The sequence below is a fragment of the Ovis canadensis genome, chromosome 2, assembly GCF_042477335.2.
Source record: "Ovis canadensis isolate MfBH-ARS-UI-01 breed Bighorn chromosome 2, ARS-UI_OviCan_v2, whole genome shotgun sequence".
Lineage (NCBI taxonomy): Eukaryota > Metazoa > Chordata > Mammalia > Artiodactyla > Bovidae > Ovis > Ovis canadensis.
The window spans coordinates 7499418-7523534 of NC_091246.1; the positions used below are offsets into that span (position 1 = coordinate 7499418).

The window sequence follows — 24117 nt, forward strand, 5'->3', positions numbered from 1 at the left end:
ACGTTGTGTAAGAGCTGGGGGAAAGAGCCACATGGTTCCAATTTAACTAGGTTTAAGTCTGTAAGCTACCAGCCTCTAAGTGGGTCTTCGACCTTTGCCTGCAGTTTGACCATTCTCGCTCTGCGCACCCAGGAGGCCCCTGGTCTCCCATCTGATGACGGACTGGGGGGCCTCTGGGAACCCTTTTTGAAAGACAAGGGCTCTGGGCTTCTCTGCACTGTGTGGCCATTAAGGTTAAAAAAAAAAAAAATTGCTCTCCCTCCTTCTGGGCACATTAAGGTTCTCCATCGTAGGAAAATGAGAAACTAAAAAACTTGATTTCGTCGAACAGGAAGGACCTACAGCTTAGCAGGTGGGCAGATCTGGACTCCAGCCCAGGCTCACCATTTATCAGTTGTTTGATCTTGGAAAGTCATGTAACAACCTGAGCCTCAGTTTCCTCCTCTGTTGAGTGGAGGCCATGAAGTGATCCATCTCTCAAGATGGTCAAAACAAGGTGATGTGTCATCTATTCAAGACACTGGCCTGGGGATCTCACTGCACGGCAGACAATTGTAAACACTATGTGGGTCTGAGGAGGGAGGGCGTGTGCCAAAGATAAGTCATAAATAAGCCAGTTTTAGGCAGTGAATCGCATACAGTAGGGGCACTAACCCCAGGTGAAACTACAGAGGGCGGCACCTGGGGGAGGGTAGGAGGGGCACACTGCACAGAGGGGTCGGGGAGCCTCCTCCCGGGACACCTGACTAAGATTCAGATGAAACGGAGGGGATCAGCCACGGGAAGGTTTGGAGCAGAGGGAATTCCAGGCAGAGCGAAGGGCATGTGCAAAGGTCCAGGAGAGGTTGGAGCTCGGCGTGTTTGCACAACAGAAAGGCCGGTGCATGAGAAATGCTATGGAAACTGTGATGTACCGTGAGAAGGGGGTCCCTCTCCTCTGACTCCTCCTACTACAGAAGGAAAGCATCCCCTATCCACATGGGCTGCCTGACCAAAAAAAGTCTTTGTTCAAATGGGGAGAGCCGATGACCAGTCAACTTCCTCCATTGCAGGACTTCTCAGAACCTAGCATTCTAATGCATATGCTGGGTTTCCAGAGGGACTAATGCATGCATAACTTCCCAAGCTCTGACAGCCTTTCCCCGTGGCATGTTTCTTAGGACTAGGTCCTCTGGAATGTATCTTAGGGAATGCGGCGTCCCTGCATTTTCAGGACACTCGTCTGCACCTGGCTTATAGGCTTGAGGACAGGAAAGAAAGGGGATGAGAAAGCACTACGCCCCAGGTCTTGGCAGCTGTGTTTTACCTACATCATCTCATCCGCATCCTCACTGTAATTCCATGAGGTAGGGTGATTATTCCCATTCGTGAGAAGAAGAGACTGCAACTAAGCGAGCTTAAATCACTTGCCCAAAGGCACTCGGCATGGACAGGATTCCGGCGAGGATCTGCCTCCCTGACCCTGAGTCCCTGCTCTTCCCTTCATTGTCCTATTAGCTGGAAAGGGCTGTGTGAACACATTGCCCAAAAATGATAAACATCGCCCCAGCGGCCCCTCCCAAATAACTCCCTGACACAGCTCTGTCATTTCTGAAACACAAAACAAAAATCAAAACAAGGAAAACAAAACAAAAGCCTCTGCCTTCATTAAAGAAGAAAAGGAGGGGGGGGGATTTCATACCAGCGATGCACTGTCATGAAATAACAAAAGAAGGGGGAAAAAGAAAAGGAAGCCACTTCTCAGATGGGAGGAGAGTGGTTGATCCCAATGGGGGAAGGGATATAGGTAATTTTACCAATAAAATTCTCACACTGGGGCAAAGGTGACATGAGGCACCCTCCCTGCCCTATGCAAAGATAATCAGATACTTATGAACTGTCTGTTCTTCTTACAGCTATGTAAGTTATTCACGTAGAGACTCACGTTCCATAAGGAGGCAGATCCTTAAGGGACCCGACAGTCCTCCAATTTTCACCCCCCGCAGTCAGCTGAAAGGGCCCCCGATTGTGCATAACGTGGGATACCTGTGTACCCCTCAGCTGGGAGAGAGGAGGCCAGAGGTCGAAGGCCTGGTGAGGGCTCCCCTCCCGGCTGCCCCTTGACCCATGGCTTAACTCCTGTGGTTACTTAGCTGCAATTATGCCATGGGGCAGCGAGGGCAGTAAACAGGCAGCTGCTTTATAAATCATGCTGAGTGGCTCGGCGGGGGACACCCAAAGAGACAGCGTGTGCAGCACTGGAAGACGGAGGGGGAGATGCTCTCGGCACGAGTACCACGGGATCGCTTGAGAAGTAACACTGAGAGTCAGCAAGGCAGGGCTCGCTTTTCTGCCCAGCGATGAGGCTACCGTAGGAAGCGATCCAAACAGGCTCTTCTTCCCTGGAATTCTAGAAGTGAGCCAGTGGTGTGGTGGGTGAGGCATTGGGAGGCAGGGTCAGCAGCTATAGGGTCTGGCCGAACGTCTGAATGGCCAGGTGAGCTGAGTGGGAGGTGCCCAGTGGGAGGCCACCTGCTCACCAGAGCTGGGTCTCAAGTCCCAGGATCTGAGTGGGCCCGATGTTCCAAATCTTGTGATGTGTTTAAGAGCGGAAAGGATTCTGGCCTTTACTCTGTACTCTCCTGATAGTTAACTGTTACAAGTAATTTAAAAACAAGTCACACAAGGGCCAAAATAACCACAAGTTGCTGGGGCCTCTGGGACAGCTGTTTTGATACCTCTGATGATGGGGGAGATGGGGTGGGGAGGGCTTTGCCCTGGAGGTCCCAAGACCTGGATTCCAATGCCATGTGGTTCTGCATCCTAACCCACTGGGGTGACTTTGGGAAACACTTTCCCCTCCTGGACCTTAGGTTGTCCATCCTTGAATGAGGGTAAGGAACTAAAGAATCTCTTCACGCCTCCTAGCTTCCAGGGGTCAAGTCAGGGTGTGGACAAAACCGTGGAGACGTATTTCGGAGCCCGCTGGAAGGGGAACAAGTAGACTTTGATAATGCCACGTCTTGACAAGGATATGGAGGAACAGGGATTCTGACAGGCAGGCCGGGGCTGGAGCGTGGGTTGGGCAATAATCAGGCATATCCATATGGGTGAGACGGGCGCGTGCTTAGGCGCAGAAGTTCCATTTGCAGGCACAGCCCCCCCCCCGCCCCGAGTCTAGCCGCTCCCAACAGATGTTCCACGAGGTGCTGATCCATTCGAGGGTGGCGACACGGGGTGAACCTGGAGGCAACAACCTGAGGCCTGGGCCGTCCGGCCGTGAGAAGCTTCCTTCTGTGCTCCCAATCTTCCAGACAGATTCCTAGAGAGCCCCCAGTCAGGGCACAGACTCCAGGGTCTCTTGGTTCCAGCCTGTAGGCACCCGCTCTGATGCCACCACTACCAATAACTACCAGACGAAGTTCACTCTGGCTGCGAGGAGTGAGTCTAGTCACACGAAGAATTTATTGTCCCCTAGGGAGGAAAGTTATGACCAACCTCGACAGCATATTAAAAAGCAGAGACATTATTTTGTCAACAAAGGTCCATCTAGTCAAGGCTATGGTTTTTTCAGTGGCCATGTATGGATGTGAGAGTTGGACTGTGAAGAAGGCTGAGCGCCAAAGAATTGACGCTTTTGAACTGTGGTGTTGGAGAAGACTCTTGAGAGTCCCTTGGACTGCAAGGAGATCCAACCAGTCTATCCTAAAGGAAATCAGTCCTAAATATTCATTGGAAGGACTGATGCTGAAGCTGAAACTCCAATCCTTTGGCCACCTGATGTGAAGAGCTGACTCATTGGAAAAGACCCAGATGCTGGGAAAGATTGAGGGCAGGAGAAGAAGGGGACAACAGAGGATGAGATGGTTGGATGGCATCACTGACTCAACGGACATGAGTTTGGGTAAGCTCTGGGAGTTGGTGATGGACAAGGGAAGCCTGGCGTGCTGTGGTTCATGGGGTTGCAAAGAGTCGGACATGACTGAGCGACTGAACTGAACTGAACTGAAGGCTGATCCTCGAAAGGCTAGCTGTCAATCAGAGCTGCCTCTCTCTGGATGCTCTGACGTGGAAAAAGCGGGAAAAGTTTGAGGTAGACAAAGGAAGAGAATGCAAAACATGAGAGGGAGGGGAAGAAGGGAGGAAGGAAAGAGCGGAGGGAAGGGAAGAAGCCAGTTTTCTAAACACACGGCCACTGATGTTATACTAAACTGCTCAATCTCTGTTTAGAATGACAGGCTGGACAATGGTGCGTGCGTGCATGCGTGCGTGTGTCCAGCTCCTGAAGCCTCAGCTCCTGACGGTCCCTTTTCTCACTGAAGAAGCCTCATAGCTTCCCTCCAGCCATCACGAGGCCCCCCGTCCTTCCCGCTTCCCCTTCTTGGTGCGGAGCTGGAACTCAGCTAGAATTCCACCACTGGACCTCTCCTTTGGAACCGGATCCTGTTGTCCTGGGTGTCTGAATTTACTCCCAAGTTCCAGACGGGGACAGAGACCCTTGAATCTGGGTCAGAACACACAGCCTGGACTGATTTTGCCGTGATGAGGATTCTCCCATTGCAGCTCACTAGCTATCACGCTGCCCTCAGGAGAAGAGAAAGAAAGCGAGGAAGGAAAAGGGGGTGAGAGAGGAGAAAGGGGAAGAGACAGAGGAGCAGGAGGGAGGAGAGAAAGCCAGAGGAGAACAGATGGGCAGGAGATGGGAGTGGGACTCTGAGTGGGGAGAGGAAGGGGTGTGTTGGGGGGCGGGTAGGGGCCACACTTTACTACCTGGGAAGCAGCTGAGAGTCAAGTGGGCCATTTCCACTAGAGCAGCTGAGCTATAAAAAGGGATGCTATTTACCTTGGTGTTTCAAGAATGAAGAAAAACATCCCGTGGCTTTTTACAGTTGTTGCTTATTTTTCTTTTCTTTCCTCCTAGTTTGTTTTAATGCATTTGCACATTTGCACAGTCCTGTCTGTTAGGGTAAATCCCTCTTCAGTGCCCCAGGAGCAGCTGTGGTCCTCCCCGACTCCCCGCCCCACTCCCACCCCACAGCCCTGGCATTCAGGAGGAGCAGCCTCTCTTAGACACAGGGAGCTCAAGGTCCAGCCAGCCAGCCCTGGGAGCTGCGCCTCCAACGCTCCACTCCGTCTCACTGACGAGTGCGCACAAGGGAGGAGCCCTGGGAAGCCCTCTTCTCTCCTGGATGAGCCTGGTCCTGGTGAGCAGAGTGTGGCTCTTAGGGGCGGACAAAGCGAGATCCTACCTCCCACTCCCTGGACAGTCTTGGCTCAGTCACTCTGTCCATACCTCACCAGACAGGTGAGATAATGAAATAAGATAATGAAATCAGCGTGGGTCCCCTCCTCATCCCTCTCACTGCTGCTACCTCTTGGGAATCACAGACTGTTCCAAGTGGAAGGAACCACGCAGAACACAGATCCGCCACTGCTGTCGTTTCACACGTGGGGAGACAGGCCCAGAGAAGAAAGGGGTCGGGCTCCTCATCCCACCACCAGCCAGAGACAGGGCAACACCTGCCCCAGCTCTGTGTGTTTCCATGAGAGGTCAAAGGACTCAACACATACTTATTGATGGACTTGTTTTCAAGGTTAAACACTTCTTACTGTTTACTTGGGACATGGGGACTGCTAATGAAGGATTCAAAGAAGCCAGTGCTGGCCTCAGTCAACTTGGGGATGGTCTTGGTGGCCGGTTAGGGACGGGAAAGTATTGGCAGAGAGGGTCTGATGGATTTGCATTTTCCGTCGACATTGTTTCCCTGGGTTCTGAGAATTAACTTATTTTTATAGTCTGGAGAGGCAGGGATGAAAAAGCCCTCTCAGGGTGAAATACAACAATGAATGATATTTAAGGAGCTCTTTTGCCTCTGAAGGATTGCGACAGACTTTGCACAACAGAAGCTAGAGACGGTGGGTGCAGAACAATGTGGGTTTTGCAACCACCTTTTGTGTCCTCTGGTAGCAGGGGCGTGGGAAAGGCTGGGTCCCCTCTCCCGACTCTTTTCTCTCCTGCTCCCAGGTATACAGGGCAGGGCTGAACTGCCCTTCAGAGGGCCTTGCTTTGGGGGACCCCACTGAGACCCCCAACTCTTTAAACAAACGTCAGAGATGCTGTGTGACTCTGGACCAGCCCTTCCCATTCTGAAAACCCAGAGGGTAACATGGAAGTTTGGACAATGCGGATATACTAGATGAGCCCCGAGGCTTCTTCCAGCTCAACTCTAAGAACTTTCTGTGGAATTCTGCACAGAAAAGCATCAGCATCGCATCAGCAAGTGCTGATAAACACTATGAACACATTATCTTTGCACAGTGCCTGAGAGTTTGCAGGAGAACTTGGCATCTGCGGCACACCATTTAATTCTCACGACAGCCCTGCCGGGTAGATATTACTCCAAAGGAGACAACTGACACTCACCAAAGTGGAGTGGGCAGATTCAAACCCAGATCAGAGTGTCCCTAGAGCTCACATTTTTTCCAGGAAGGATCCCCCTCTCCTAGCTCCACACTGGGTATATTAACAGATACAGATCAAAGGCACGCAGAACCATGTGGTTAAAAGACAGACCCCACGACCACTGCGGGTATCTCCAAGGAGGGTTATGCCTCTTGCCTGTGCTACTTAGGAAGCAGAATGTTCCAGTATTTCAGAGCTGGAAGACAGCTAATCCACCACCCCTCACTTCATTCAAATGAGGATGCTGAGTCCAGAGAGGGAAAGTGACGCTCCCAAGGTCACCCTGCAGGTCGCCGTCAGCACTGGGACCTCGAACAAGGTGAAAGGGGTCCTCCTTCCATAGCCACGTCTCTACTGCCCTCCCGCACCCCTGGAACTCACAGGCGTGGGGTCCTCCCAAGCCCCAAGGCAGAGCCGGCCAGAGGCCAGACGATGGAGAAGCGAGAAACACACAGACTGTTTCCTGCAGCACCCACGGCTGCCCGGCTCCAGGGTCCACCCCGGCGCGCAGACCCGGGGTGTCTTACCTCTGCTCGGCAGAGCTGTAGGTCTCCCCTCTCTGGCAGCTGCTCAGGGTGACGGGGTCAAAGTTGTCGAAGGAGCGGAGGGCCACCCCCGAGATGGCGACCAGGGGTGAACTGAAGCTCACGCGTACCGCCTGGCTGTGGTAGAAGGGCTGGCTGAGGTCATGGACCACAGGGATAATCAGGGGATTGTTCCGGCAGCTCAGGACGTGGAAGCCTGTCAGGGGAGACAGAGGGCCGGGGGGCCAGGCTCATTACTCAAGGCCAGTCACGCCCTCCCCAACGGGCCCTTCCCGAAGCCCCCAGACCCTTTCATGTCACTGCACAAAAGCACCATTGGGTGGCCAGTGGGGATTTTGAGTTTGATTGAAAGTTTCTTTGTCTGCCTTTTTCTCTTGGCTCCAAATCTTTCCAATCCCCTCGCCTCGCCGCTCCCTAAGCTCTCCCTTCACCTAGCGCCCATGGCCCCTCCCTCCCCTCCAAAGGGCCACCCCTGGGCCAAGCCTCGCTGGCACTCACTTCCCTCCCACCTTGCGTGAGGGCTTGGCTGGTCTGAGCTGCTAGTTTTCAGGCAGTCATCAAGATGAGGGAAACAATTCACAGAAATAGGTCATTGTTGGGGGTAATAAAAGAGCCTCCTCTCATTTTTAAGCTAGGAAGCTGGGACCAACCCTGTGTGGTAAGGACCTCTGCATCCATTTAGCAGAGAGGAGAGGCAGAAACGTGGCGGGAGGTGGCTTTCCAGGGGGACTCAGAACAGTGTGCCACACAGAGTCCAAGGAGAATCCAAACAGCTTCACCCAGAAGCTCTCAGTTCGTTCTAGAAGTCCCCAGGCTTTGAAAAGTGGTGGGGAGTGAGTGGGGCAGGGAGAAAAGGTACATAAGGAAAGGGAGGAGAATGATGGGGTGGGTTGGAGTTGGGAAAACCAAAGCTGGCTTTGGTGTTTGATGGACATCAGTTCTTGGCTTAGTAGGTCTCCCTGACAGCTCAAGCGGTAGAGTCTGCCTGCTATGCAGGAGACCTAGGTTTGATTCCTGGATTGGGAAGATCCCCTGGAGAAGGGAATGACTGCCCATTCCAGTATTCTTGCCTGGGGAATCCCACAGACAGGAAAACCTTGTGGGTTACAGTACATGGGGTTGTGAAGAGTCGGACACGATTGAGCAACTGACGCAGATAACAGATATTCACTTCTTTACTGTGTGAGTCCACCAAGCCCCTAACACTCAGTGTCTGCCTCTAAAAAGTGAGATCATCCTGACCAAGCGCTGGGAGTCCTGCTCTGCTAGGGCGTGAGGCTCCCAGTCGAGCAGGTCTGCATCTGTGGTCCACTGGCATAGAGCCGCAGAGCCTCCATGGGAATGCCAGGGTGCTGAGGATGCAGGACGGGGAGCCAATGGGGAGGGACAGATGGACACTCGGGCATCAAATAGCAGGATCCAAGGATCTCTGCTGGAGCCCGAGTCTTTCCCATTCCTCTGAAAAACTCTCCACAGAGCCCTTTGCGATGCCAGGACAGCTATGAAAATATTTGCTTCTCGCTTAGGGACATTTCCCAGGAATCTGGATAAATCCAGAGGGGTTTCCTTTCCCCTCCTTATTAATGCATTTCCCCCTTGCCTTGAAAACTGACCAAATAAGTAAACATAAAAACAAAACAAAACCCCTCCCCACTGCCTGAGCTGCGGCTTGACCCTGACGTAACCCCTGGCGAGCTTGCTTCCTATGGGGCTTTGAAACGAGCTCCTTGTGGAATCGTATGGGCACAGCTTTGAAGCCGGGACTTCTGCACTGGCCTGGAATTCCAGAGTAGACTGGGCAGGCTGTCTGGGCAGCGTGGGAGGGGATGGTGGGGCTTTCTGAGTGTGGGGTCTTGTGCTCAGCACAGGTCACCACATCTCAAGTGAGAGCTCATTTGCTATCACGGACGCTCCTGGTTACGGGGTGAAGGGCAGTGGGCGATGATTCTGAAAGCCTGGCTTCCCTGCTTGCTGACTGGCTCTGGCCAGTGACCCGGGCCTCTCAACGTGTCTCTTTGGGTCTCAGGTGATGATACATATAATGGAAAAGCATCTCTACTCAGTCTCCTTCCCAGGGTCCTCTGAGATCTCCTGGGATGCCTGAGGGTGAAGGCACTGTGGGAGAAGGGACCTACTGAGAAGAGGACTTTGACCTGAATCTCTTACCCTCATCCCCATCTGATTCGGGCTTCTCTAGATGTATACACATACTCATCCTGATCTGAAGACAACCTGATGGGAAACAAAGCCCCAAGAAGAGGCGATGGGAAGCGAGAACTCATTCTCAGCCGATCCTTACAAACCACCCACGGGCAGACGGGGAGGCAGGTAGCAAGGGCAAGCCATACGCTCACCTAGATCGTGGATCTGTTCGTTGGTATCAAGCAGCTGGACACTGATGGTTTCCTGCTTCTGGTCCCCATAGTAGGTCCCATCAGTCACCAGGTGCACAATGACGGCTGTAGCGACCATTGGTTGAGAAAAGTACACCTGAAATGCAGGAGACATAGGAGGCTCAGCCATGTAGCTAGGCCTGCAGTGGTGCGGCAGCCCCGGGGCAGGGGTTTTGAGAAGAATCTTCCATTTCGGGAGCTGGACTGCTTATCACGGTCCATGGTGGGAAGGACCATGGGAGGCAGCAAAACCTCAGAGCAAAGAGCATAGCCTCTGAGGTCAGAGACTGTTCCAATCTTGGCCCTGCTCTTTTCAAGCTGTGTGATGCCCACTGATGGCTGAGCCACTCTGAGCCTAAATTCCTTCACCTCCAAGTCACGGATCTGTAAATAGATACATCACAGGCTGCCTGGGAGGCTCCGGGAAGATACTAAGAGGTCCAGCATGCACTAAAGCCACATGAAATGAGGCTTATTATTCATCACTGCTCTGTGCTGACCAGTCTCTGGACTAGGCATCGAGGGGACAAAGGTAAATAAGGTGTGCCTTTGATTGCTATAGATGGCGGAGTTCAACGTAGGTAAGCGAAATGCACTACCAACACTTGAAACGATCCCAGTCCACAGTCAGGAAGATGGGCCCGCGGACAGCTACAGGATACCATGGCACATGACGAGTGCCATCCAACAGAGGACCACCCGTGGAGGGCTGGAAGGGAAAGGACACTTCCTTCTCCCTGTAGCGCTCAGTGAAGACTTCGAGGCAAGGCAGTTTAAAAGAACAGCATCTAAACGATATCTAAATTCTCAGCCAAAACAAGACTGACTGAAGGCATCCCATGAGCAATTAAGGGACTTTGGCCACCTCATGCAAAGAGTTGACTCGTTGGAAAAGACTCTGATATTGGGAGGGATTGGGAGCAGAAGGAGAAGCAGACGAGAGAGGATGAGATGGCTGGATGGCATCACCGACTCGATGGACGTGAGTCTGAGTGAACTCCGGGAGATGGTGATGGACAGGGAGGCCTGGCGTGCTGCGACTCACGGGGTCGCAAAGAGTCGGACACGACTGAGCGACTGAACTGAACTGATTCCAGGAAGCATCCTGCTGTTTTGTTTGCTGTCCTTGCCGTTAACACCCTCAGCGGGTAGACAAAACCAGCCTGAGAAAGGGCCAAGGGAGACAATGCTTCCTGGGAGCCTCTGCACAATGCTTCCTGGGAGCCTCTGCCGGACAGTCTGAGGCTCTCAAAGCTTTGACTTACCCGGACCCAGAAAGTGGTCTGAGCCAGCTGGGAATACGGGTAGCTGATGGTGCATGGGTACCAGGCATGCTGGGAAATGCCTTCGCTGAGATCGATCACCTTGGTCCGACACACCTGAAAAAAAAAAAATAAAGGGAAACAAATGTCTTAGAGGGTCTTGGAGGTTGAATTAAATTCAACTCGACAACACCTCACTGTCCACCTATTGTGTTCTTGACACCGCAGGGAGAAACAGTGATAAACAGACAAGAGTCTGTTTCAGGTGCCCACAGTCTAATAATGCAGATGAGAAAATCCTCAGTGGTATTCAGGAGAGGAGGGGTAACACATTTGGGTGGTAGAGACGTCAGATAAGTTCTTGTAGGGACAGGTCCTGGAGGAGTTGACACTTGATTCGGGTCTGGAAGAATAGGGTGGCTGCAGACGGAAGGGTATTGCCCATGGAAGGAAAAGAAGTGAAGGCTCAGAGGAAAGCAGAAGCCCAGGATGACGAGCTGCCTGGTATAATCAGAACCTGGGGAAAGCGGCAGCAAAAGCAGGCCTGAGGGCCTTTATCTGTCACGGACGCTGAATACCAAGCATCCCTTCAGGACAGATCTGTAAATTGTGCTCAGAGCCAGATTAATGACACAGATTGGAACAGCGTCAGCACCTGTTCTCCCCAAAGAATATCGGCTCCACCGTTTGGGTGTGTGTGTGCGTATCTACACATACACACAGCCCCTCGGTCTCAATGACAGATATACCAAGTGACATTCCAAGAAACATGAAGCATGTAGAGATGAGCAGAATTCTTCAAACTGAGGGATTTCCTGCCCCGATGTCATTTCATCCCACTGGTTCAATCACTCATTCCAACACTATTTATTGAGTAACTGCAATTGGTCAAATACTCTGGGACCAGACACCAGACAACGGAGACCGTGGGAGCAGCCCGGGGTGACGGTGTGTGCAGGCACTCATCGAGGAATCACATTTGCCTGCGCAGCTGTCCGCTGGAGACCAGAAAAGAGCCGCGACAGACAAGGAGAGGAGCAGCTATGGCACTCTTGAGCTACGTCAGGCTCTTTGCCAAAGGGCATCCCCAGTTAGTGTTTTTCCTTGCATCTCTATGGTGACCCCTTTCTCAATATTCTCTGGGAATTTGGGCCTGTCATTCCAGATCTGTGGGTCTCGGGTGACTTGCCTAAAAAGTAAGGCTAACCGAGAGAACTCTAAGGTCTTAAAAGCTATGAGAAAAAAAGTGAGATGATCTAATGTCAATTACACAAACAAACATACACACGTAAAACAAAAAAAAAAAAAAGGAAAGGAAAAAAAATATGTATACAAGGATCAAAACTATCCATTTCAGCAATATTTAAAGTAGCAAAAGATCAGGGATATGCCACCATCAAAAAATCTACAAACAATAAATGCTAAGAAAAGGTGTGGAGAAAAGGGAACCCTTTTACACTGTCGGTGGGAATGTAAATTGATACAGCCACTATGGAGAACAGTATGGAGAGTCCGTAAAACACTAGGAATAAAACCATCATATGACCCAGCAATCCCACCACTAGGCATACACCCTGAGGAAACCAAAACTGAAAGACACCTGTACTCCAGTGCTTGCTGCAGCTCTATTTACAATAGCTAGAACACGGAAGCGACCTAGATGTCCACTGACATCTGAATGGATAAAGAAGCTGTGGTTCAGATACACAATGAAATATTCCTCAGCCATAAAAAGGGATGCATTTGAGTCAGTCCTAATGAGGTGGATGAACCTAGAGCTAATTATAAAGAGTCAAGTAAGTCAGAAAGAGACAAACAAAGATTGTGTATTAACGCCTGTATATGGAGTCTAGACAGATGGCACGGATGAGCCTATATGCAGAGTAGCAATGGAGACACAGACAGAGAACAGACGTACAGACACGGCTATGGAGTCAGGAAGGAGAGGGTGGGATGTATGGAGAGTAACATGGAAACATACACTGCTGCTGCTGCTAAGTCACTTCAGTCGTGTCTGACTCTGCGACTCCATAGACGGCAGCCCACCAGGCTCCCTCGTCCCTGGGACTCTCCAGGCAAGAACACTGGAGTGGGTTGCCATTTCCTTCTCCAACGCATGAAAGTGAAAAGTGAAGTCGCTCAGTTGTGTCCGACCCTCAGCGACAGGCTCCTCCGTCCTTGGGATTTGCCAGGCAAGAGTACTGGAGTGGGGTGCCACTGCCTTCTCCACTACCATATGTAAAACAGATAGCCAAAAGGCATGTGCTGTATGACTCAGGGGATTCAAACCAGGGCTCTGTAATAACCTAGAAGTGTGGGGATGGGGAAGGAGGTGGGAGGGATGTTCAAGTGGGAGGGGACAAGGGTAAACCTATAGCGAACTCATGTTGATGTTTGGTAGAAATCAACACAATCTTGTAAAGCAATTACCCTTCAATACAAAACAAATCAATTAAAAACAGATCAGGGACAGTTTATATGCTCCCCTGTCAAAGAAGGGGTGAGTAAAGATGATGCATTCACATGTTAGGATTCCACAAGTGAAAGAATATTAAGAGGACTGAAAGAGATTCACATGTGGGGATGATCCTGAGAATATTTGACACCTGATTCAATATGGACCCTGGCCAAGAAAAATGGAAGCCCCATTTGTGAGTTCATAGATGACAACATAGAGGGATTGCAAAAGCGTAACGTGGAATGAATACAGAACGAGGTATAAGTGGATAAGTGCATTAGGATTCTATTTATTAAAATCAAACGAAGTTAGACTATACCCAGGGAGTCACACAGATGAGTGAAGAATTAAAAATAGCGTGGAAAGTTGCACATCAGATTCACTAATCAAAGTCAAGCTAAAACACATGGTCACACTGTAATCCACAACTGCAAGCTGCCACGCTTTCTTTGAAAATAGACGTTTTGTTTTGGAATAACTTCATATTTACAGGAAACTTGCAAAGGAAGAAATACCAAGAGTTCCATATATGCTTCACCCAATTTCCCTTAAAGTTAACGTCTTCAGTTCATTCTTGAAATATCAGATAGAAGAAGAAAAAGTGTCTTAACCAGCTTTGGAGAATCACACCGTCACCCAGGGAGTTCCTGCAATGGTGAGCTGGGTTAAGATACCTGGTTGAGATACCAGCTCCCTCAACATTTGATGTGTAATTGCGACTCGCTGTCTCCCATCTTTGGACCTCAGGCTATCTTTCACATCTGAATGTTGGATTAGGTCATGGCCTTTCAAGGTGTCACCTATGGATTCCTAGGGTTGCTTGGAGGTGTCAGCCTGGGCATCAGGATGGGGAAGGTGTGTTTAGCCTCTGCTCCACTGTTTCAACCAAAGCATCTTCACCCATCTGTTTTATATATCAGGATGCCTTGCATTGTTTCATTTGAGAGCTTCATTGCTTTAAAACACAGAGAAGTACTGAACCGTGTTCACTGCCAAAGTTCCCCTCACCCTTCCCCAAGGTGTCAGTGGGTCTTGCGAATACAGTATTAGTCTCCTGAATGTCACAGGTAACTTCATAAGGGGAGAAAAGCAAGAATCAACCGTCTCATCGGCCAGAAATGATGACTTCAGCTATTCAAATCCCTAGAAGCCTAATACCGAGGAGGCTGTGGGCAAAACATAGCCGATTTAATGGGCTGGCAGACTTTTTCAAGTTTATTTGTTTTTCTCAAAAACAATGGAGACTGGGCTCAGGCAGATCCGCCAGGGGATTGGGTTACATTTTACAACAGTGCGCGCACAAACTATCTATGGCATTTGAAATCCAGGCCAGCGATTAGACACGTATCCTTCTGGAATTCTTTCCCCTTGTGTTCTTAGCTGCCTGTCCCCCAGCAGAGCGTGGTGGAGCGCATCTCTGGAGTGCTGAGCCCGGGGCTTATCTCATGCAGGGTCAGAGAAGTCTCGGACGCGAACAGAGCCCTCTTACTGCTTAAACACAATTTCCTCTTATCTCATCAACCCTATCAGCACCAGACAGGGCTTAGAGGGATGTGGTGCTGTTATTTTATTCTCCTGGTTTCCCATTTAGTGCTATGTTTGTTTCGGGCTGGCTGTGATCCTGACCATGGACAGTCAAAGCAGATCAGAGAGGAGCAAACAAATGTAGCTGAACCCTTGCCCGAAGCCCCAGCCGATGTTAAAATCATCTCTGTTCCTGGGGAGGTGGGGGAAGGTTACAGAGGAAGCGGCTGGGTGGGGCTCATTCCGCAGCCATGGATGGAAGGGGGATGGCCCACCAGGCTCTCTCTGACAGGAGAAGAGCCTTGCCGTTGGGCAAAAGGAGGGGCACATATCTAAGTGTGATCCCCAAGATACCTGATTCTATGCAGGCGCTCTGCTTTCATCCACCCATGTTTTGTACCTTCTGAAAAGGCAAATCCAATCCCACAAAGCCTTACTGAGCAGTGTAGACTTTCCTGGGCATGTGGTGGGGGAGCGAGCAGGGGGTGACACTACTCACTCGTGGGGGCTCATGGTCTCCCATCGTCGCCCCAGGCCGCTGTTTACTCATCCTCTCTCTCCAACCAGGGTCTTCAGCAACCTTCCCAACCTCTCTCACCCCCTCTCCCTTCCCAATCTCCACCTCTCTTCAATCCCAGGCAGAGTCATTCTGCTCTCCCTCCTGGTCTCTAGACACAAATCCTTCACATGATGCCAAGGATTCGAGATTGCCCCCTTGGTCAAGAGATGACCAAGACCCCGTGATGGCAGGGAGGTGAACCCAGCAACCTTTTGACTCTCTCTGTCCTACTGGTATGAACAAACTCTCCTCCCTTCCTTCACATCACTCACTGGTTTGTGGGATACATCATGGAGGCTCTAGAAGCATCGCAGTCTCTAGGCTCTTCTGGAGAGAAGAGGAGAGGGTCTCCTCTAGTTGACAGTGATCTTGCTGCATTGTTTACGCCCATGTTCATGCAGCATTATTTGCAACAGCCAAGAGGTGAGAACAACCTAAATGTCATCAACAGATAAATGGATAAACTAAATGCGGTGGGTACACACAATAGAACAGCATTAACCCTGAAAAGAGAAGGAAATACTGCCACATTCGGCTACACAGAGGAACCTCAAGGTTATTCTAAGTGCACCTAGGTAGTCACTAAGAGACAGTTACTGCACGATTCCATTTACATGAGGTATCCAACATAGCTCAACCCACAGAATTGAAGAGTGGAATGGGAGCTGCCAGGGGCAGCAAGGAAAGGGACAAATGGGTTGCTATAAGTTTATAAATCAACGTATAAATCAACAATGACGTCTCAGTTAAGCAAGTTGATTAAAATTTTAATAGATCTACTGTATAACACTATACTTATAATCAATAATGGGGCTTTCTAGGTAGCTCAGTGGTAAAGAATTCACACGCATTGCAGGAGACTTGCAGGAGATGTGGGTGTAATCCCTGAGTCAGGAAGATCCCCTGGAGAAGGAAATGGCAACCCACTCCAGTATTCTTGCCTGGGAAATCCCGTGGACAGAGGAGCCCGGTGGGCTACAGTCCACGAGGTCATAAAGAGTCGGACACAATTAGAGACTAAACCACAGCAACATAGTCAATATTATTTTCTATTGTGCCCATAAAAACTTAAGAGGGTAGATTTCTTTTTAAGTGTTCTCATCACAATAAACGGAAATAAAACAGATATTATTTTGAATGATTGACATTGATATTCACGGAATGAATGAATAATTAACAAATGGTTAAGTGACTGAATAAATAAGTGATTGAATCAATCAATCAATCAATTAATAAATGACTGAATACAGTAAGAAATATATGATCCAGTGAAGTGGGGGAAGAGAAATTCATGTAATGATGTTATGCAAAGAGCAGATGTGGCTTAAGTCTTTTCAGGGTAAGAGAAGGAATTCAGTTCAGTTCAGTTCAGTTCAGTTGCTCAGTCGTGTCCAACTCTTTGCAACCCCATGAATCGCAACACGTCAGGCCTCCCTGTCCATCACCAACTCCCGGAGTTCATTTAGACTCACGTACATCGAGTCTGTGATGCCATCCAGCCATCTCATCCTCAGTCGTCCTCTTCTCCTCCTGCCCCCAATCCCTCCCAGCATCAGAGTCTTTTCCAATGAGTCAGCTCTTCGCATCAGGTGGCCAAAGTACTGGAGCTCAAGCTTTAGCATCATTCCTTCCAAAGAAATCCCAGGGTTGATCTCCTTCAGAATGGACTGGTTGGATCTCCTTGCAGTCCAAGGGACTCTCAAGAGTCTTCTCCAACACCACAGTTCAAACGCATCAATTCTTCGGCGCTCAGCCTTCTTCACAGTCCAACTCTCACATCCATACATGACCACTGGAAAAACCATAGCCTTGACTAGATGGACCTTAGTCGGCAAAGTAATGTCTCTGCTTTTGAATATACTATCTAGGTTGGTCATAACTTTTCTTCCAAGGAGTAAGCGTCTTTTAATTTCATGGCTGCAGTCACCATCTGCAGTGATTTTGGAGCTCAAAAAAATTAAGTCTGACACTGTTTCTACTGTTTCCCCGTCTATTTCCCATGAAGTGATGGGACCGGATGCCATGATCTTCGTTTTCTGATTGTTGAGCTTTAAGCCAACTTTTTCGCTCTCCTCTTTCACTTTCATCAAGAGGCTTTTTAGTTCCTCTTCACTTTCTGCCATAACAGTGGTATCATCTTACCCAGCATCTTCTTGATTGCTTCACAGATGGGGGACTCTCTTCCATTCATAAACAGCCCAGCTTACCTCTGGGGAGATTCTTCCCAACAGCTAGGGGAAGATGTCTAGCTTTGCTTTTTTCTACTCTTTCCTCTAAGCAGCAACACTCATAAGCTTCCACATGTTAGAGCTTTAGAATTAGTGGGACTTAAGTAGGTTATCAACTGGGAGCATTTCTTTTCCAGTGGTCGAGGGAGGGCAGGTGTCTTGCACAATACATCACAGCAAGTAAGTGGCAAACCTGATATGACAACAATGCCTTTCTGGCCCCAGAACCGATGCCTGTCCTCTCCCGTGTTCTATACTCGCTGAAGCCCCGCTCCCTTACGCAGAACCATCCCTGGTGAGATTTCCCCCCTTCCCCAAGGATGCATAGCAGCCATCCCGGTGTCCATGTCACTTGCTTCTGCAGGAAGCTCAGCTCTATGTCTCTGATGGAAGCTGGGCAACTCACTGCCTTTCAACCTCATCTTAGTGCAGGAACCAAGGGGGTGAACAACCCCCTTTCCCCTTGACCTTGAAGGGGAAAGTCTCATCTTTAGCACACTGCCTCAGACTCTCTGTCATCTTCAGAGATATCTGTGCTCACTTTAAAAATAGAAACCAAGAGACACAGGGGATGTGGGCCAGTTCTGTCTGCCACTTATCGGCTGGACATCTCTCCCAGCCTGTCTCTCCATCTGTGAAGTGCAGTGGTGCCCCAGCAGCTTAAGAACACCCACAGAAATACTATCCCCCAAGGTCTCATGGGCACAGTATCATTTAATCCTCTCACTTATTCAGGGAGGCTGGAATTATCCCATTTTTCTGATGAGGCAAGGGGGCACGGAAGCTTTCAATGACTCTTTCAAGCTCACACGTCCAATTGTGCATAACAGCAGGATTCTGGACTCTGAGTCCACATTCTGTGGACTCAATCACATGGCAGCTCAATTGCTGTTTTGATTAAAACCTCTGCTTCCTCTGATGGAGAAGTAGATACTGAGGACCACTCTCCTCACCTCCAGTCACGCCATATCCTCTCCCTGCCCCTGTGTGTGTGCGCGCACTGTCTTGTCCTGCTCTTTGCAACCCTATGGACTGTAGCCTACCAGACTCCTCTGTCCATGGGATTCTCTAGGCAAGAAAACTGGAGTGGGTTGTCCTTTTCTACTCCAGGGGATCATCCCAACCCAGGGGTCAAACCCGCGCCTCCTACACCGGTAGGCAGATTCACCACCACTGCTCCGTCCCTGCTCTGGAGGTTCCCATAATTTGCTTTCACAATGGAGAATGCATCATACCGCCCTGCTAGTTCTCACCCCATCCGTGGCTGCCCCTGGACCACAGGATGGAAACTTCCCTAGATGCAGCTTACAAGGGCCTTGGGAGCTGGTTTGGGCTCATCCCCAGGTGCAGAGCCAGCTGCGCTCCATCCACGCAGGCGCACATGGGTGCCCCCTTCCCACTGGACCGCCCTTCCTCCCGCGTGCCACAGACTCCACCGTCGAGAGGCTTGTGCCCAGTTCCCTTCCCCCGCCCCACCCCCACCTCCCTCCATGGCACTCAATGATGGCCCATTTCGTGAAACACGACACATACTTCAAAGCCAGTCTCAAATATCACCCCTCCTCTGAAAGCCTTTGCTCACCCCCCAGGCAGAATTAATTGCTCCCTCTTATGTGTCCATATAGTTCTTTATATATGCCTCCGTTACATCACTTGTCAGGTTGGATTATAGTTGTTTAGAGCTCAGTCTTATCCCTTTAAACTCTGAAGGCTTCCAAGGTGAGAACTATGTTTCATTTACCCTCAAATAAATCCCAGCAAATTGCCCAGCAGACAGGACACAAGAGGTGCCCAGTGAACACCAATTATGCCAGCAGGGTATGTGGAATGCCCGCTGTCTGCTGGGCCAGCAGCGTATGTGGAGTGCCCACTGTCTGCTGGGCCAGCAGGGTACATGGAGTGCCCGCTGTCTGCTGGGCACTGCTTTCAGGACTCTATACGTATGAAAGCATGCAGTCTTCAATGATGGCTAGGTAAGATAGGTGCTATTATTATACCCCTTTAATCTATAAGGAAATTGAAGCCCAGTAATTCACTGACATGAACATGGGCAAACTCTGGGCTAGCAAGGGACAGGGAAGCCTGGCATGCTGCAGTCCATGGGGTCGCAAAGAGTTGGACACAACTTAGCGACTGAACAACAGCAAAGTTCACTGAAGGTCACACAACTAGTTAGTAGAACCAAAACTCAAATCTAGGCGCAAACTTAGCCCCGACTCTTAGCCGTAGATATAATTTGAAGAGAGCTTGTCTGCATATGGCTCAGGGCTGTTATAGATAAAGGGCTTGGGGTTTTTTACTGGTTGTTTCTCCTGGTCTGCTGAATGGTTCAGCAGACAAAAGCAGGACCTTCCAGGCCTGTTCTGGGATGGAGCTGTGTGGTTCAAGGAGCCCCACGCTGCCAGGCTCCGGGACCTGCCTCCTAGAACCAACTCAGTTGCCGACTTTCTCTGACATTCATAGTTCCTGCTCGTAGAGGGATGGAGTAACATGGAACCCCAAAGGGCTTTTCTGTTCTGACACTCTGCCACCTTTTGATGTCCAGTTCCCTCCAGCCAAAGTATCGATTCTGCAGTGAAATCTGACGCTCCTGTAGGTCTGAGTTGGCTCAGGGATCCCGTGTCTCTGATACCCTGAGGCCAAAAGCTAACTCCTATCACAGCCAGCATTTCTAAGGCAACTGCAGAAGTAACCTAAAATTTTACTGCAGTCATTCCAGCAACGTGTTTTCTGTTTTCTTTTTCTTTTCGTTTTGTGTGTGCTGCAAAAGAGCCGGAAGTTCTTCTCCCAGAGCTTTGAGATCGTCGGGTGTTTGAGTTGGGAAAGTCCTCAGAGATCTGACCCCAGCTATCACACCTGACGGACAGGTGGGGGACAGAGCCCAGTGGGGAGCAGGACAGTGCTGCAATGGTCCTCCGGGCTGGCTCTCAGCCGACAGAAGCGAGGCCTCCCTGGCCCTAGGGCCTGGGGACTTTCACCCACACCAGGCACTGCCAGCCCCGACACCCAGCACCCGCCTCCAGACCTCCTCCCTCGCAGAAGACTGCTTCCAATTAGAGGAGTTAACGATGTCTTGCTTTCAAAGGGTTTTTTAAATCCAGTTTATCTTCCACCCACACACGATGTACACAAAGGCAGGGCTGGAGAGAGAGGAGGGGGAGTGGGCGTTCTGGCATTTTCCCACACAAGGGAGATGCCAGGAGGTTTCTCCTGAATTTCACTTTTACAGATTTACATGCCCTTTTGTCAATCACAGGATGGAGGAAGTGCTCGTCAAACCTCGAGCCCATCTTCTCCAATTTCCTCTTTCAGTCCAAAGGGACCTGGGAAAGGGCCTCATGGAAAAAGAGAGGAAAAGGAATAGGGAGGGGGAGGGGAGCATGCTGACAATAACTGCGTGTAAGCACAGAAGTGTGTGCACAGCAAGCACTTGTGCACACACACACACACACACACACACACTCCCCAGGCAGAGGTTCAGAATATTTCTACTCAGGCCACATGTTAACCTCAGGTTTACAGGCCCCAAGCCAAGCCATTTCCCCAAGAACTGCAAGGCTGCAGAGGTGGGCAGGGGTCCTTGCTCTGAAGACTGCAGGCTGTAACGGGCCTTGGGAGAGCGGACACAGACTTGTCAACGTGAAATAAAGCTGCCTCTATAAAGCTGGCTTGGCTGTTCCTTTGAGAACATGCTGCTCCCTCCTCAGAGCTCCTGTTGGGGAGAGACAGGGGACTGGCTCTTAAGGATGGCCCCCCAGGACTGATGCTGCCCCATGTATTACCTCCTCTGACCCTCACAATAACACTGAGGAATGACCGTTTTGTGTGTGTGTGTGTCCCTCCTGGAGAGATAAGGGCTCTGAGGTTTGGAAGGCACTGGCTGCTCCCCTGGGACGTAGAGGTCAAAGCCAAGTGGTCTGACTCAACGTCCGTTCTCTCCCCATCCTGTGGCTGGACGAGCCGAGGACACTTCGTCACAGCCTTTGTGTAACACGCTGTGCTGTGGTTTCTCGCCCATCTGTCCCCACGCATGAGCTTCGAGGACACTGCCCACGCCTGATTGATCTCTCCTTTTCATTGGTGTGCAGTACAGGTCACTGGGCAGGGCTCCTTGAACGTGGCCTTTGTTGAGATGATGCGGCTTTTGCAAGGCCGCACATGCGGTTCAGAGCTGACAACATCTGACCCAGAAGCCCGGGTCTCTGGGGGCCTCAACCAGCGCTGGGAAGTGATGATGACCCCTGGATGCAGGAAGACACCAGAGACCCAGCATCCGTTCAGGAGCACCAGTACGTCTGGCAGCCGCATCCGGCTACCACCCAGGCTCACCCAGCACTGACGTCCTGTGAGCAGGCCGATGACAAAAGAAATGGTACTCACAGCCGTCTCTCTCATTAGCATAATGCACTCCAGAGCCTGGTTGATTCCACTGCTTCCCTTACTCCCTAAAGCCACCCTGTGAGAACCTGAGACACCCCAAGGAGGCGCAACGGCCCTTGAGCCCAGCAGAGCACTCGAGGCCCACATGTGGGGTCAGGGCGGCCGCTCCCCCACCTCCTGCCCAGGACAGCCATCCTTAGCCCAGGCCTGCTGCCTCCCTGACTGCAGACTCGCCCTGGCTCAGGACTGGCCCAGGAGGTGGGCCTATCTGCAGCCCCTGCACTTGGCTGTTCGCTCACTGAGGGCAAGCATGAGGCCTTACTTGCTACCTCTTTAATAGTAAGCACAGGCGGTTTAGTCGCTGAGATGTATCCGACTCTTGCGACCCTGTGGACTGTAGCTTGCCAGGCTCCTCTGTCCGCGGGATTTTCCAGGCAAGGATCCTGGAGTGGGTGGCCATGCCCTTCTCTAGGGGATCATTCTGTCTCAGGGATTGAACCCGAGTCTCCTGCACTGCAGGCAGATTTGCTACCAGGGGGAAGCCTAAAGTAAGCACTAAGCTAGTTGAATAAAGAATGAACTGACACCAGTCACAGGGATGTTATTGGTCCTTAATACGTATCAGGCGTCTAACATGAGCTCCGCATGCCTGGTCTCCATGAAGGCGGCATGGAGACCAGAGGTGCCGACTCAGGCTCAGGTCGGCGTTCACTGGCTGCGGAACGCGGTGGTCCTCTCCCGCCTGGGTCCGGTTCCCCACTCACTGTTCTGCCCCTCCTGATCGTCTTCCTGTGCTCCTTCCTCCAAACTGACCCTCTGAGTATGACGCACAAAATATCTTAAAAGGTATCCATCACCGTGGTTAACATTACACGATACACACACACATACACTTTCAATCCCCTCACCCGACTTCCGTTAACACGTTTTCAATTTCCTCCTCCAGTCTCCATTTTACACACTTACTAGTGAAAGAGTTCAGGCGGTCACAAAGAGTCGGACACGACTGAGCGACTAAACTACTACTACGACTAGGGAGAGAGAGACGGAGACAGAGGCAGAGAGACAGAAAGGGGGGGGAAGCCAGGCTTTCTTTCCTGATCACCAGAAACAGTGCTCACTGCCCCCCACCCCCCCGCGCCGGCCCTCAGAACAGCGTCCCCCCTTGAAACCTGCCTTAAAAAGACTGAAAGGGGAGTGGGAAGGCTGGATTGCCTTGCTTTCAATTTCAGGATTTATTATTTGTCGTGGACAATCGAGCAAAGAAGCATTTCCTGTGTATAGGGCGGGTGCCTGGGGTGTAGAGTTACCTCCTCCACTCGGCAGACCTCAGGGCCTCCCCACCCAGGAGACCCTCGCAGATAAGGTAACCTGGCATCAGATGCCCTCCAGCCTTGGGGCTCAGCTCCAGGGTGGCTAGTACCTTGTTGCCCCCCAGAGTCTGTCCCTAACACATTAGGCATTTCACACTCCTTAGGGGTCTAATATCCTCCTGGCCCACCCCTCCCACATGTGTCTGGAATGCTATGGTTTGGGGCACAAGCCCCCGGTCTGATCAAATGGTCCTAGAAAAGACGCCTAGGCTCTCAAGGGGAAACGTGCAAAGACGTCACTTAAAACACCAGTGTCACACAGCATCCTGACATTTTCACAGGTGAGGAAACCAACTTTCTTAGAAAGGAAATGGTTCAGAGTCACAGAATTGATTCTTGGGAACCACTCACTCAATGGCCTAATTTTACAGACAGACAGACACTCAGGACTTCTAAGGGACAGAAATTGGATGCCCCAACCTTCTTCTAAAGGAAGTGTTTATGCAAGGGGCCTCAGAAGGTGTCCATGATCAATGGCAAAGACAAAACACACTTTCTTTGCCAACACCTCAACCAGCAACTATGTCCCAAGCACAGATCCTCTCCTTCCTGAGTAAGGCAGGAATTGCCATCCTCATCTGCTCTCCAGGTAGGGAGCCTGAGTTTCAAAGGGGACCAACGGCATCCTTAAGCCACACTAATCAGGACTGTGAAGTCCAGGTCTGATTCCCACTGGTGGTACTACAAGTCTGCCTCCTTTGACACAGATGAGGAAACCGGGACCCACCTAGGGTAAATGGTGATTCGCAGAGAAGCGACGATGACGGCAGTGATGGTGAGCACTCACCTGCTCTCACCACCATCAACTCCATCCTCGTCTCACTGCGAAAGGAAGAGTCCTATTACACATTTTCAGGTGGGAAAACTGAGGCCAAGGAAGAGGAAGAAATAATCACTGTGGCGGTGGGAGTGCTAGTTAACAAAAGGACACAGGTCAGCCACCAACTTTGTAC

At 50.7% G+C, this 24117-nt stretch overlaps 1 protein-coding gene across 1 annotated transcript in view; it reads right to left on the reverse strand.

Annotated features, from left to right (window-relative positions):
- Nucleotides 1-24117, reverse strand: part of PAPPA (pappalysin 1) — a 262349-nt gene that overhangs the window by 70801 nt on the left and 167431 nt on the right. Inside the window, exons 11-13 of the mRNA XM_069573842.1 lie at nt 10646-10759; nt 9342-9477; nt 6970-7183 (exon numbers count right to left, since the gene is read on the reverse strand). Coding sequence (XP_069429943.1) covers nt 6970-7183; nt 9342-9477; nt 10646-10759 — 464 coding nt within the window. The remainder of the gene's footprint in view (nt 1-6969; nt 7184-9341; nt 9478-10645; nt 10760-24117) is intronic.